Below are 12,546 nucleotides of genomic sequence, written 5' to 3' on the forward strand. Positions count from 1 at the left end.
TACTAGTACAGCACACCGGCGTGTTGGAGAGTAAATCCACAACATTTACAATTGTCTGCGTTAGGAAGGGCAGCACTATCACTACACTGATTAAATATTCCACTCTATTGGCTTGTGGTAGATTTGGATTAAAAGAAAATCTTTCCTTTTAGAATTTCCATTAAATATTTAATTGGCAGATGCTTATGGAAGGAAAATGTTCTAGTGCCATCCACAACTAATCGTATGAAGCGTGGTTTGAAGACTCTTGAGAGAGTTGTGCTGGGAGACGCTGCGGACAGATTCACGCGTTGATGTGAAACGTTGTCCCTGGATGGGGCGGCTGGCGGACAGACGCTGCTACATCTTGGGGTATGTCGTCAGAGTGCGTCGGAATAGTTGAGGAATTATTTTAGTTTAAAATACATCGGGAAATGTCTAACCTCATTATCATTGTCTGTCATGATCAATCCGCTGCTAGATGAAGGCCCCCCCCCCCGAGTTACATCGCCATCTGTCACGATGTTGCGATGTGGTCAACGGTTGTGAGCCGCAATCGCGAGGCCATTGCGCGTGGCACCAAGCCATCGGATGACATCAGTTCAAATGCTCGCGATGCATTCCATGGTTGTGAGACTACTATTATTATTTAAAGAGATGATGTATATACGAATTATGCGCTGTTACGTTTGGCGAGTGGAGAACCGTAGAGCACTTTACAGTTGAGACAAAAACAAATCGTAAACAATATAAACAAGACACTAAAAACTCACGAAAAATAATCAATTATTGTATCAAGTTGCAACCCTAAATCAGTACAATTCATTGATTACTATCAAGTAGTTTGAGGTTTTCTCATGTGGAGCACTGCTCACAACTGGGTGCGACCGCTGTGTGGTGAGGGCCCCGGGGTGCTGCTGAGGAACTGAACCTTTTCACAAAGAAGGAGCTCCTTGCATAGAATGGGCAACAACGGAGGTGATGTGTGTCTTCTATAGTGAGTGAGAGGAACGGCTTGGAACAATAACGTGAGGAGTGTGTTGCACTTGCTCCGCAGAGGCAAATCAAGTTTGCCTCGACAGCGAACAGATTTGACCACTCGGTGATCATCGGTAAAATGTCGTGAGCCGGACGCAGGAATCTGCCTTCTCCTGCAACTTTCAGGAGAGTCCAGTTGAAGCTATGAACGTGGAGCCTCAATTGCATGAGTTATGATCAGCGTGTAAGAATCTACAGGGTTGCCTGTGTGTGGAAAGTAGACCGTCAACATTGGGCAAGGAGTGTTGGGGGATGTGCAGCCAGCAGACGGATTCCTGCACTCTGCACCGTGTGATCGGTGAGTGAAAGCAGCAGCAGCAGCGCCAACGTGACCTCCGGGTGCCCTCAGGAACCTCGAGCTTTGATTCCCTCCAGGCACAAACCGGCTCAACAGGGAGCCCCTCAGTCGCATGCATGCGGTAGCAGCAGCCCGCTCGGGTGTTACATCATCATCAGCAGCCGTGATTCATCCACTGCTGGACGAAGCCCCTCTTTCCTCAAGCCGTCGCCATCGGCCAATGTCCTGCGACGTGACAACAAACGCTCGCGAAGCTGACGTGAGCTGGGGGGCCCCTTCACTGTCGTGTGTTCGGCCTGTGGGTCGGTTGAGCCCCCAGGCAGCCTCGCTGCGGGGCATCGGCCCAGGAGGCGTCGCTTCGCCCACCCTTGTTCGTTCTAGATTTGAAGCTTTCGTGACTGCAAGGAATCATCTTCTTAGGTTTTTTCGGTAAAGTCACGTATACGTGACTTTACCGAAAAAACCTAAGAACACCCTTGTTCGCTTCGCCCACCCTTGTTCGCTTCGCCCACCCTTGTTCGCTTCGCCCACCCTTGTTCGCTTCACGACGAGCGTGCGCCGGCGTCGAGAGGCGCGGCGGTTGTGCCCCTGCAGGCGGCGGCTGCCACCTCGGCAGAAGCGGCTCGCCGGATCGCTGCCTTCGCTTTGGCCGCCTGCACGTGGCGCGGATGCTCGCTAGGCGAGCGTGCGCCCTTCCAGCGACTTGTGCGCAGTCTGCAAAACGATCCGATCTCGTGAAGCCACTCTCGAGATTGCGCCGATGCCGCTCGTAGGAAGTGCCGAGCGTGACCGATGGGGCTGTCTGTGCGGTGGGAGCGGCCGGTCCCGGGGGAGGGCGAGGGGGAGGGCGGCGGCGGCGGCGATCGCGCGGTTTCATCTCCCCGGCGGCGGTGACGTGGCGTTGCCTGCACCACGGCGTGCACCGCCAGATGTTGTTGTGGTGGAGGGGACCAGGGCGAGACGAGTGGCTAGAGGTGGGGGCTGGCTAGAGGTGGGGGCTGGCTAGAGGTGGGGGCTGGATAGAGGTGGGGGCTGGCTAGAGGTGGGGGCTGGATAGAGGTGGGGGCTGGCTAGAGGTGGGGGCTGGCTAGAGGTGGGGGCTGGATAGAGGGGGGGGGGGGTTTCTGGTGCTTGTTTACTGCACATGCAGTTCATTTCAACATCGCTAAAAGAAAAAAAGACACAAAGTTCTAAGAAACAGAATATATTTAAACAAAATTCCCGGACGCGTAAAGCACAGTTTGTTTTTCCTAACATTCAATCAAACATGTTCACAAATATTTATGTTTTCATGAAATCGTGCATTTTTAAATAATGTGTGTGCAGTTTTGGCCATAAGTCCGATACCATTTGCAGTCGTGTTCGCTATATTTCCCAGACCGCACTGCACGCGCGTGTTTGTGGGCACAGGGGAGTGGTAGTGCAGCGGTTAGCGCGCTACGCAATGAACCTAGCTCACGGCCAACACCAGTAATGATTATCTGAACCGGTCCTGTGCCTCCCCTAGGTTGACTGGGCCTCAAATGAGTACCTGGTGCTGTGTGTAAACATCGTCACTTGGGAGAAAAAGGCGGTCGGGCGTGCTGCTGGCCACCCACCCTGTCGTGCGCCGTGCCGGCCTTTCACAGGTGCCCGCTCACAGCACTTGCCCCAACAGTCTGTTTAGACTCTGCGGGGGCATCTTTGTCTTTGTGCGCACAGGCACTGGTGCAGCTGCCCGCGGAGATCTCCCAGTGCGAGGACGTGCTCCACTTCTTTGAGGCTCGGGCAGAGGATCTCAACCCCCCCAAAGAGTAAGACCTTCCCCCGCCCGCCCTTCCCTCGCCCGTGCCCCCCCCCCCCCCCCTCTGCCTCTCTCTGGGTACCAACATCGACCACTCTGGACCGCAACTCCTCCGTCTGTCAAGCTGACGCTGTCGGCCGTCTCGGTCATCTCAGCAATCCATGCCACGTTGTTTGGGTTTTCTGAAAATAAATAAAATATATTCTTAGTGTGCATTTCTCTCGGTAAGCTGGAGACACCCCAGGGATTGCGCTGAAATGTTTAACAGATGGCAATTTACTTTCCAATTTATTTTATTCTCCAATTTATTTTCACATTAAAGTCGATGCTGGACAAAAGCATGCCAAGTATCTAAGCGCACTTCTGATGTAATCAACACGTGTGTGCGTTGCACTGCTAGCGCACGGCGAAGGGCGACTAAGCACGCGGTGGGATATTGGCTCCTCTTACACTGTGTGATTACATCCAACCTCTACTGTACGGTCCAATTGTGCCTGAGCGTCATCACCAGAGGAAGGCATCCGCATTGAGATCTCTCAGCTAGCGGCGCACCACCCTGTGTCCATGAATAGGCCTGGACGATGATGGCGCAGCGCTACGTTGGAAGTCGGTTATATTGCGCTCTTCACTCGCGATCGGGTCACATCATCCAAGTGCCCCACAAAGAGGACTCTTTGCTTGTCAATCAAACTTCATTCTTAATCACCCGTGAAGCGTCTCGCTCTTGATCATCTGTTGCCTGCTTCCTCGTGGCGGAATGGCGAGCAGCAGTGCACGCAGTTCGTTTCTTGTGACCTCGCTCTTGGTGGGGGTGAAAATGATTCTGCTGCGTCTGCATTTCTGCTTCCACGGGGAGTCTGGCAGCACAGAAAGCAGGTCGACGTAGATCGCGGCTGCGCGCTCGTGGGTGGTCGAACTCCAGTGAGGAACAGCGCACTCGGCAGGATCTCGCGCGAAGACTCAGTAGACATCCAAAACACTGCGCTTGTTTAGTTTGGAGGGTAAAGAGAGCTTTTATATCCACATATAAACATGACAATGCCTGTCTACGCAGCGGCTCGGCCAAAATGAGGCAATGTAAAACCGCGTTTCCTCTGGCATTGCGCTGCCAAAGATGGCGCTCAAGTGCTCCAAGAGAACCAGTGGACTCGAAAAAAAAACTTGGAGCGCTTTGGCGAGGCGCGTAGTGAACTTTCACCGCTCAGCGTGGACACAACGCCTTCCAAATGTTTTGTGCGCCGAGTGGAAAGCGTGACTGGTTGTGGACGGCACCGCTGGTCTGGCCGGGGAGGTAGGGAATGGGGAGGGGAGCGACTGGGGCGGGAGACGGGAGAGCATTATGGGCTGCTGGCAGAGTGAGGAGCGGGGATTGGGTGAGAGTGAGGAGAGGGGAATCTGGGGGAGAGTGTAGGTGGGGAGTAGTGTGCGAGGGAAGGACACGGTCGTTGGAGGTAGCTCGAGAGAGATGGGGGTGCCGTGTCGGGGTGAGGGTGGCTAGAGAGAGATGGGGGCGAGGGACAGGCCTAACACGTGCGATCGTTTCAGCACGTGCTGGGTGCGCGCGGTGCGTTCTCATCTCGCGCGACTCTTTCTGTTCGCTGCAGCTGATGCAACGGCGTCGATCGATAAAAACGCAATTCTGGACGATGCAGGTTATTATTATTATTACCTTACATTCGCCTCTCTGTAATTGCGTTAAAGAATCCTGTTGCATTAAAATGTCTAATTTGTGAAGTAGATCTGGATTGAAATAGATACGTAAGCGACAGTGATTCATTTTTTTTTACCTCGCGTGCGGGTCATTTTCTAAAGTGGAGCTCGCGCTACGAATTTGACTTTCAAGTGGCCTCCCGCTTCGAGCGACGTCCCAGAGACGTGGACGTGGACGAGCTCACGGCAGAGCGGCCTTCGTGCCTTGAGCGCTCGCCCACCCGGCGTCGTGACAATCGCCTTGCCGAGGTCGGATCCACCTCTCGATATTTATGCAAAGTGGAACCGCAGGCTTGACTTGCGTGTGCATTCAGAGCGAATTTACATTTCTTATTAGGAATCATCTGAACAGGTCACACATTTTCGAAAGTTACACCGCAAATGACTCGCTTGGGACCACACGAGCAGCAACATCGCCCCCTGCTGTGACACCACAGCCGACTACGCTTGTGAAACGGAGCGCCTGCGTAACGCACACCGACAGCTGCTGCTGCTGTTACGCACTGCGACCTCGCGACCGCAGCAGCGCGCGGTGCGCTAATTAGATTAAGGCCGTTCCCAGGGGAAGGGGGGTAGGAGAGGGGAGAAGGAAGCAGGGTCCAGTGGGACATGGGACGTGCCAGATGCTGTCCTCCCACCCCGATGCGTCGCTCGTGGGAGTTTCCCGTGAGCGCACGGCACTGCATGCTGGGGGGGGGGGGGGTCTGGTGGCGACCCTCCTCAGCTGGTGGATGTTGAGGTGATTATGGAAATGAGCAGCTGGTGAATATTCACTCTCCATGACTCCTCTCTGTGAGAAATGGCAGTGGCTTAGGGAAGCCTTCATCAAGCTGTGGGTTGGTCATGGCTAATGATGAAAGTGGCTGAGCTGCCAACGTGGAGAGATTTCTCAATTTCACAGCTGACGACTGCCTGTGTGCAGATGACTCAAACATCGCGCGGGATTCCACTCCACCCTCCCTTTTCGTTGGTTGCAGGGTTAACTGTTTTTTTTATTCAACAAAAAGCTAAATACCTTCCATTGTAATGAAATCTGTTCTTACAAAATGTTCAATCACCTGCGTGATTGCATAATTTACAAAGACTCTCTCAAATATGCTCAAAAACTGTAATGTCATTCCTATTATTATTCTCCATATTGCGTTATTTTGTTCGAATTTACGTACATTTGAGTTTACGTATGATTGTGTAATTTGTTCAGCTATGTAACTTCCCCTGTAGTTTTCCACCATTGCCGCCCCAGCGAATGCCAGTGAGGGCTCGTGGAGTTGGGAGTAACGCTGCCTCTCCCTGTCTGTCTCTCTGTCTCTTTGCCTCTCCCTCCCCCTGCCAGGGACGCTGGCTCCAAGAGGAAGCTAGGTGAGCACCACGGCTCGCTCACCCGCACACTCCCCACGTGCTCACCGCACACTCACCACGTGCTCACCACACTCCCCACGTGCTCACCACACTCCCCACGTGCTCACCACACTCCCCACGTGCTCACCACACAGCAGCATCCACGCCGGTCAAGGTAAAGGCGCAGCCCTGCACACCACTGCCGGCCGGAAGTGCCGTTCACTCGAGCAAGTTCTCGACGGCCCCTCTAGAGAGGCTACTTTGGCCTACTCCTCCTCCGCACTGGCGAGACGTCTTTGGAAGGCGGTGGGTGTCCCCACACTCTACCTCGCCGCACGCGACCTGCCAATCGACAAACTGCGGTGGAAACTTGCGCCGTCGTTTCGGCTTGCCGCGGCGGAAGATCCAACCGGCCGACCCTGGATTGCAAGCCCGGCGCGCTGACGCGTCGCGAACATTCCCGTCCTCTTTAACAATCGGAGCTCGGTCGGCCTGGCTTAGCCTCGCGGCCACGTTCCCACGGGCGGGAGGAGGCCTGCAGCCCCTCGGGCCCCTCGCGGCTGTTCAGGGATCCGCTCGGCTCGCGAGGGAGACACAATTCCGACCGGGAGTGCGGCGACCTCCAGTGGCAGCCTGCCAGGGTGGCAAGGCGCCATCGCGGGATACGAATCGCGAACGCTGCCGTCGGTGTTTCCGTGCACGGTTCGCGTGCTCAGAGCATCCAGCCGGGCGGGCCCAGCGGTGGAGCGAGCGGCTCGCGATCGGGAGGATCGCGAGTTCAACTCCTGGTTGGGATGGGGGGCGTTGACTCGACCAATCATCCCTTATGGGTCCATAAAATCATTACCACTTTGTGGGGAAATCAACAGCGGTTGTCCTATGGATAGACGCGCCCTTGCCATAGGAATGTGGAATATCCGCCGCTCTCTCGGGGCTGTAAACGGGAGATGAGCACCGCCTCGATGCTCATTTGATGAGCAGGAGATGGCTGTGACGACGCTGCATCGCTACACCCCTCCGACTGCCGGTGGGACGCGACTACGGCCGTTGAGTCTGGCGTCACCGTAGCTCTGTGCCCGTGTGTCGCCGGGAGGATCGAGGTAACGGCGGTTATCCTCTTCACAGCGGGGAATCGTCTTCTTTGATCTTTGATCGCGTGAGCCCATCGCGCCGGTAAAGGATAAATCACCGCCCTCTGCATTCGGCGATAAATAAAGTGATCCGGTGCAGATTGTGTCTCTCCAACCAGGCGAGCAGAGCCTGCTCTTAGTCAATTCAATTATTGTATCCATCACTCGCGCTCACTGCCAATCTGCTCTTAGCTCAAATGAACCCCTGTCCGTCCGTCCGTGTGTCCCTCTGTCCCTTTGCATCGTCGCGATGCGGTGGAGGAGTGTGCCCCTCCCCCTCCCGGGCAAGTCCCCGCCGCTCCGATCGTCCTGCCCCCCCCCCCCGCCTTTCACCTCTGACGAGCTGCTGCCCCCGTGAGAAGGAAAAGGGAAGCAGAAGGGAGGGCAGTGGGGGCAGAGGCTGCGAGCCCTGGCGGCCGAGTCGTGCGCCGTGGGTGCGAGTTATTTATTAAACGACTTGAACCGGCAGATGTCACGGAGATGATGATGAGAATGATGGAGAACGGAGGAGTCTCAAGGCTACGGAGAAGGCTAGAAGGTACTCGGTAGAGTCGCGTGGAGGCCAGAGGAACCGAGTCTATGGGAGTCGTTAATCTGGCGCGTGGAGAGGGCGGTGGAGGTGCTTCGTTTGGTTGTGACCTCGACACGTGGAGTGCCATGGCCCAGCACGTTGCCCTCCGCTACACTCGCAGCACAAGCAGCGTCGCTCAACGATGCCGGAACCGTGGCATGCACGGCTCCCGGGGAGGGTCGCCGCTGTGGGGCACGCGGTCACCACTGTTTTATCGCGGCACGTGGCGGAGAGCGCAAGTGGTGCTTCTGCAGTGTGTTTTTTATTTTCCCCAGCTAACCCCCTAACCCCTGAGGGGTCTCTTCCGTGACCTCCCGTGACCTCCCTGCCTGCGAGCTCTTGCCACCACATGCCCCCTGCTACATTCTCACCCAGTGTTCGCCCGTGTACGCGTCATACATGCACTTTGTACGCACTGTGCTCTGCACTCTCAGCTCGTACACCGACTTCCCAGCCTTGTCTCCAGTGACACAAAACAATTCTTCTCAAGCGCTAACCCATGACCCCCCCTCCACCCACCCCTTGTTCTCGAACCTACTCTTGTCACGCGTGCCACTTGGAACCTCTCGGCCAATCCCGTGGCCTCTAGGGCCCTGGCACTGCGCAGAACAAAAGGGAGGCTCCCTCTTGACTGCTGCGCGTGCGTTGGTCGAGACTTGGTTTAGTTTATTAATAGTAATGGGGATTGGCTAGCGGCATCCTCTGTGTACGCTGACCAAGCGTCGTGGTTGTGTGCCCGCCGTTGTTGCCGCCGCCGCCAGGATCCGAGGGCATCGCGGAGGCCCTGGTGCTGGAGCAGTACGTGGTGGTGGCTGAGTACAAGAAGCAGCAGAACTCGGAGCTCAACCTGGTGGCCGGGCAAGTGGTGGAAGTCATCGAGAAGACCGAGACGGGTGGGCGAGCGCGGGGCCACGCACGCACCCGCTCGCGCACGCATGCACGCACACACTCGCTGACTCACGCACTCCCTCGTGTGCGGTGGCTGGGTCACGTAGCCTGCATGCCCAGCCACCGCATGCCCAGCCACCGCATGCCCAGCCACCGCATGCCCAACCACCGCATGCCCAGCCACCGCATGGCCAGCCACCGCATGCCCAGCCACCGCGTGCCCAGCCACCGCGTGCCCAGCCACCGCGTGCCCAGCCACCGCATGCCCAGCCACCGCATGCCCAACCAAGCAGCATGGTCAAAGAAACGTTGGCATGGTGTGGGGAGGCCTTCATCCAGTAGTAGATTGACAAAGGGCTGTAAACTATAAATTATTCCACCTTGTTGAGACGTTAATTTGGTTAAATGCTCGTGGTTGTGCATCACGTAGGTTTTCCAATATTTTTTCCCAATTTACGGCTCCGTGTCCTCTCTTTGCAATAAGACCCCCAGCGTGCTGCACCGACGATATCGCCCCCTGGTGCGGGCAATGCGGACCGAACGCTCACATTTGTGAATTGCAAGGAGGAGGTCTCGCCCGCGTGGTTTGTGTGCCGTCTGTCTGCGCAGGCTGGTGGTTTGTGAGTGCCCAGGAAGAGCAGGGCTGGGTCCCCGCGACTTACCTGGAGCCCAGGGATGGATCCCAAGATGACCTGCTCATCCAGAACGCCAACCCGGGGGAAGGTACCCGCACAGCCTGCACCACCGCCACCGCCGCCACCACCGCCACCACCACACAGAGTCACAAGTGGATTCCTGCTGAAATGAGCATTGACCCGGTGCTCATCTCCTTTTCACAGACCTCAGCCAGTGGTTGAAACTCCACATTCCTATGGCAGGGGCGATTCTATCCAACGGACAACCACTGATCACAGAGTAATATAATTTTTTGTTGACCCTGGGTGGATGATGGGCCAATTCAAACCCCAACCAGGATGTGAACTCGCAACCTTGGGCTTGCGAGCCGCTCGCTCTCCCGCTGAGCCGCCTGGCTTGATCGCTCCGTCCCATCGCCTCGCGGACGCTGCACCGCCGCTCCCGTTCGTGACAGCAGCGGTGCAGCGGTGCCAGCTCCCCATCAATCCACGTGGCCTCCTGAATGATGCCGTGCGTCCTGATGGATTATGGGGAATTGAGTCATCGAAGGGCCTGCCCGACCACATATATAAGCGGCGTGTTATATTATACTTTGATCCGTCGGTCAGCCTGTGGCTCTTTTGGACCAAAGAGATTTGTTTTGGCTCTTGAGAGGCGGACCATGCCGGCGTTGTCACAGAGGCACACCGATGGCGATGGTCACCCGGCCGTAACCGCTCGCTGCTCTCCCGTCTCGCCCCCCCCCCCCCCCCTTCAGAGGAGCGCTACACAGTGGTGCACACGTACGCGGCGCAGGACGGTGACGAGCTGGAGCTGGACAAAGGAGCGCTCGTGGACGTGCTGCAGAAGAACCTGGAGGGCTGGTGGTTCATTCGGTGAGCCCCGGCACAGCCGCAGGCGCCACGACTCCACCCCCCACTGCCCCCCCCCCCGCCCCCCAACGCTGCAGCGACGCCTGAAAACCGCCAGAGTGGAACCACCGCCGGAACGAGCGAGCCCGCTGCTGCCGGCGGACGTCGCGATCGCCGAGTGTGGACTGGTTCGGGGGAGCCGCCCCACCACGTCCCGTGGTCGGTTGGGTGGCACGCTGCTGCCGCGAGCACCTGACCCGCACAGGCGCCCAACATCGATGGCCATTGTCCAAATTGTTCCTGGGCCGTTCCTGGGTCGACTCGGCCTCAAATGAGTCTACATCGGTACTCGGGAGACAACGGCTGCCGGACGTGGTTCTGGCCACACCACTCCTCTGTGCGGCCTGCCGGCCTGCATAGGAGCCGGCTAACAGCACTTGCCCCAACAGCCTGTAGAGGCTACAGGGGGGATCTTTGTCCGCTTGTGTGTGGCAGTTACCAAGGCAAGGAGGGCTGGGCCCCGGCCTCGTACCTGCGCAAAGTGAGGGAGGAGGGGCCGGGGGTCGGGGGTCGCAAGCCGCCGCTCGTCGCCAAGCGCAGCAGCGAGGAGGGGGCCCCCCCATGGGGGGCCGGGGCCCCCGCGGAGAACGGAGCGGCAGCGCCCACCGTGGCGCGCATCACCCCACAGCGAAGCAGCACGGGTGAGAGCCCCCCCACTCCCCCCCCTCTCGTGGGCATCGCGGGCCGACAACAACGTCACCTCGGTGCTTGTGCCAGGCTAGGTGCACACACACACACAGGTAAAGGGGCAGCCCGGAATTGTCTCACTCGAGCCCCTGCCGGCGGGAGGGCTTCCGCGAGGATTCCTACAGGGTCTCTCATAGAGGCTATTTTGGCCTACTCTTCCACACGGTCCAGACGCCTTTGGAGACGTACGAATACCCACACTTTACCCCACGTGACCGACCTGCCTATTATCACGTGGGTCTCGATAACGTTGTGAGTCCAGCAATCGCCACCAGATGGCGAGCTGACGCTGTCTGTCACAGTCCCACACGAGTGAATGGAGAGAATCTCCCGAAGAAGAATTGTGAATCCTGAATCATTATTCCGAGGTAAACAAGCCAAAATAGTCATCATTTCAGTCGTAATAAGTGGTCACAAACAAATCTTTCCAGACATTCTGTTGATGACGATGATATTATTTGTGCATGTGTGTGTGCATGTCTGCTGTACGTGTGTGTGCATGTGTGTGTGCATGTGTGTGTGCTGTGCGTGTGTGTGTGTGTGTCTGCTGTGCGTGCGTGTGTGTGTGTCTGCTGCCTGTGCGTGTGTGTGTGTCTGCTGCGCGTGCGTGTGTGTGTGTGTGTCTGCTGTGCGTGCGTGTGTGTGTGTGTCTGCTGTGCGTGTGTGTGTGTGTATCTGCTGTGTGTGTGTGTGTGTCTGCTGTGTGTGTGCGTGTGTCTGCTGCGTGTGTGTGTGTGTGTCTGCTGTGTGTGTGTGTGTGTCTGCTGTGTGTGTGTGTGTGTCTGCTGTGTGTGTGCGTGTGTCTGCTGCGTGTGTGTGTGTGTGTGCTGTGTGTGTGTGTGTGTGTCTGCTGTGTGTGTGTGTGTGTCTGCTGCCTGTGCGTGTGTGTGTGTGTGTCTGCTGTGTGTGTGTGTGTGTCTGCTGTGTGTGTGTGTGTGTCTGCTGCCTGTGCGTGTGTGTGTGTCTGCTGTGTGTGTGTGTGTGTCTGCTGTGTGTGTGTGTCTGCTGTGTGTGTGTGTGTGTCTGCTATGCGTGTGTGTGTGTGCTGTGTGTGTGTGTCTGCTGTGTGTGTGTGTGTCTGCTGTGTGTGTGTGTGTCTGCTGCGTGTGTGTCTGCTGCGTGTGTGTGCGTGTCTGCTGTGCGTGCGTGTGTGTGTGTGTCTGCTATGCGTGTGTGTGTGTGTGTCTGCTGTGTGTGTGTGTGTGTCTGCTGTGTGTGTGTGTGTGTGTCTGCTGCGTGCAGAATCTCCCAAACTACGGCAGAGGCCCCCTCCGCGGCGAGACGTCACGCTGGTATTTTATTCATTTTATTTATTATATTTAGAGATTGATGAACATGGCTAGGTGGTCCACTGCACTTTCCCTTGCCAAGTTTCACATGCAGAAGCAAAGGCAAAGATCGCACGTATAGCCTTCACAAAATCTTGGGGCAAGTACCGCGAGCGAGCACTTACAAAGGCCGGCACGGGGTGGGTGGTCGGCACCACACCCGACCACCTTTACCCACGAGTAAGCATTAGCACCTGGGGGAGTCCGTAGGGCCACGCTCGCACCAGGCAGCACAGTGACGGCTCGGCG

General features: G+C 56.8%; 1 protein-coding gene across 1 annotated transcript in view; it reads left to right on the plus strand.

Annotated features, from left to right (window-relative positions):
• LOC144935220 (SH3 and PX domain-containing protein 2B-like) overlaps positions 1–12,546 on the plus strand; it is a 40,164-nt gene that overhangs the window by 20,088 nt on the left and 7,530 nt on the right. The window contains 7 exon segments of the mRNA XM_078861749.1: positions 3,017–3,108; positions 6,142–6,167; positions 8,609–8,740; positions 9,345–9,458; positions 10,129–10,246; positions 10,718–10,923; positions 12,212–12,261. Coding sequence (XP_078717875.1) covers positions 3,017–3,108; positions 6,142–6,167; positions 8,609–8,740; positions 9,345–9,458; positions 10,129–10,246; positions 10,718–10,923; positions 12,212–12,261 — 738 coding nt within the window.

Source organism: Lampetra fluviatilis, chromosome 12 (assembly GCF_964198595.1).
Source record: "Lampetra fluviatilis chromosome 12, kcLamFluv1.1, whole genome shotgun sequence".
In the NCBI taxonomy this organism is placed as follows: Eukaryota; Metazoa; Chordata; class Hyperoartia; order Petromyzontiformes; family Petromyzontidae; genus Lampetra; species Lampetra fluviatilis.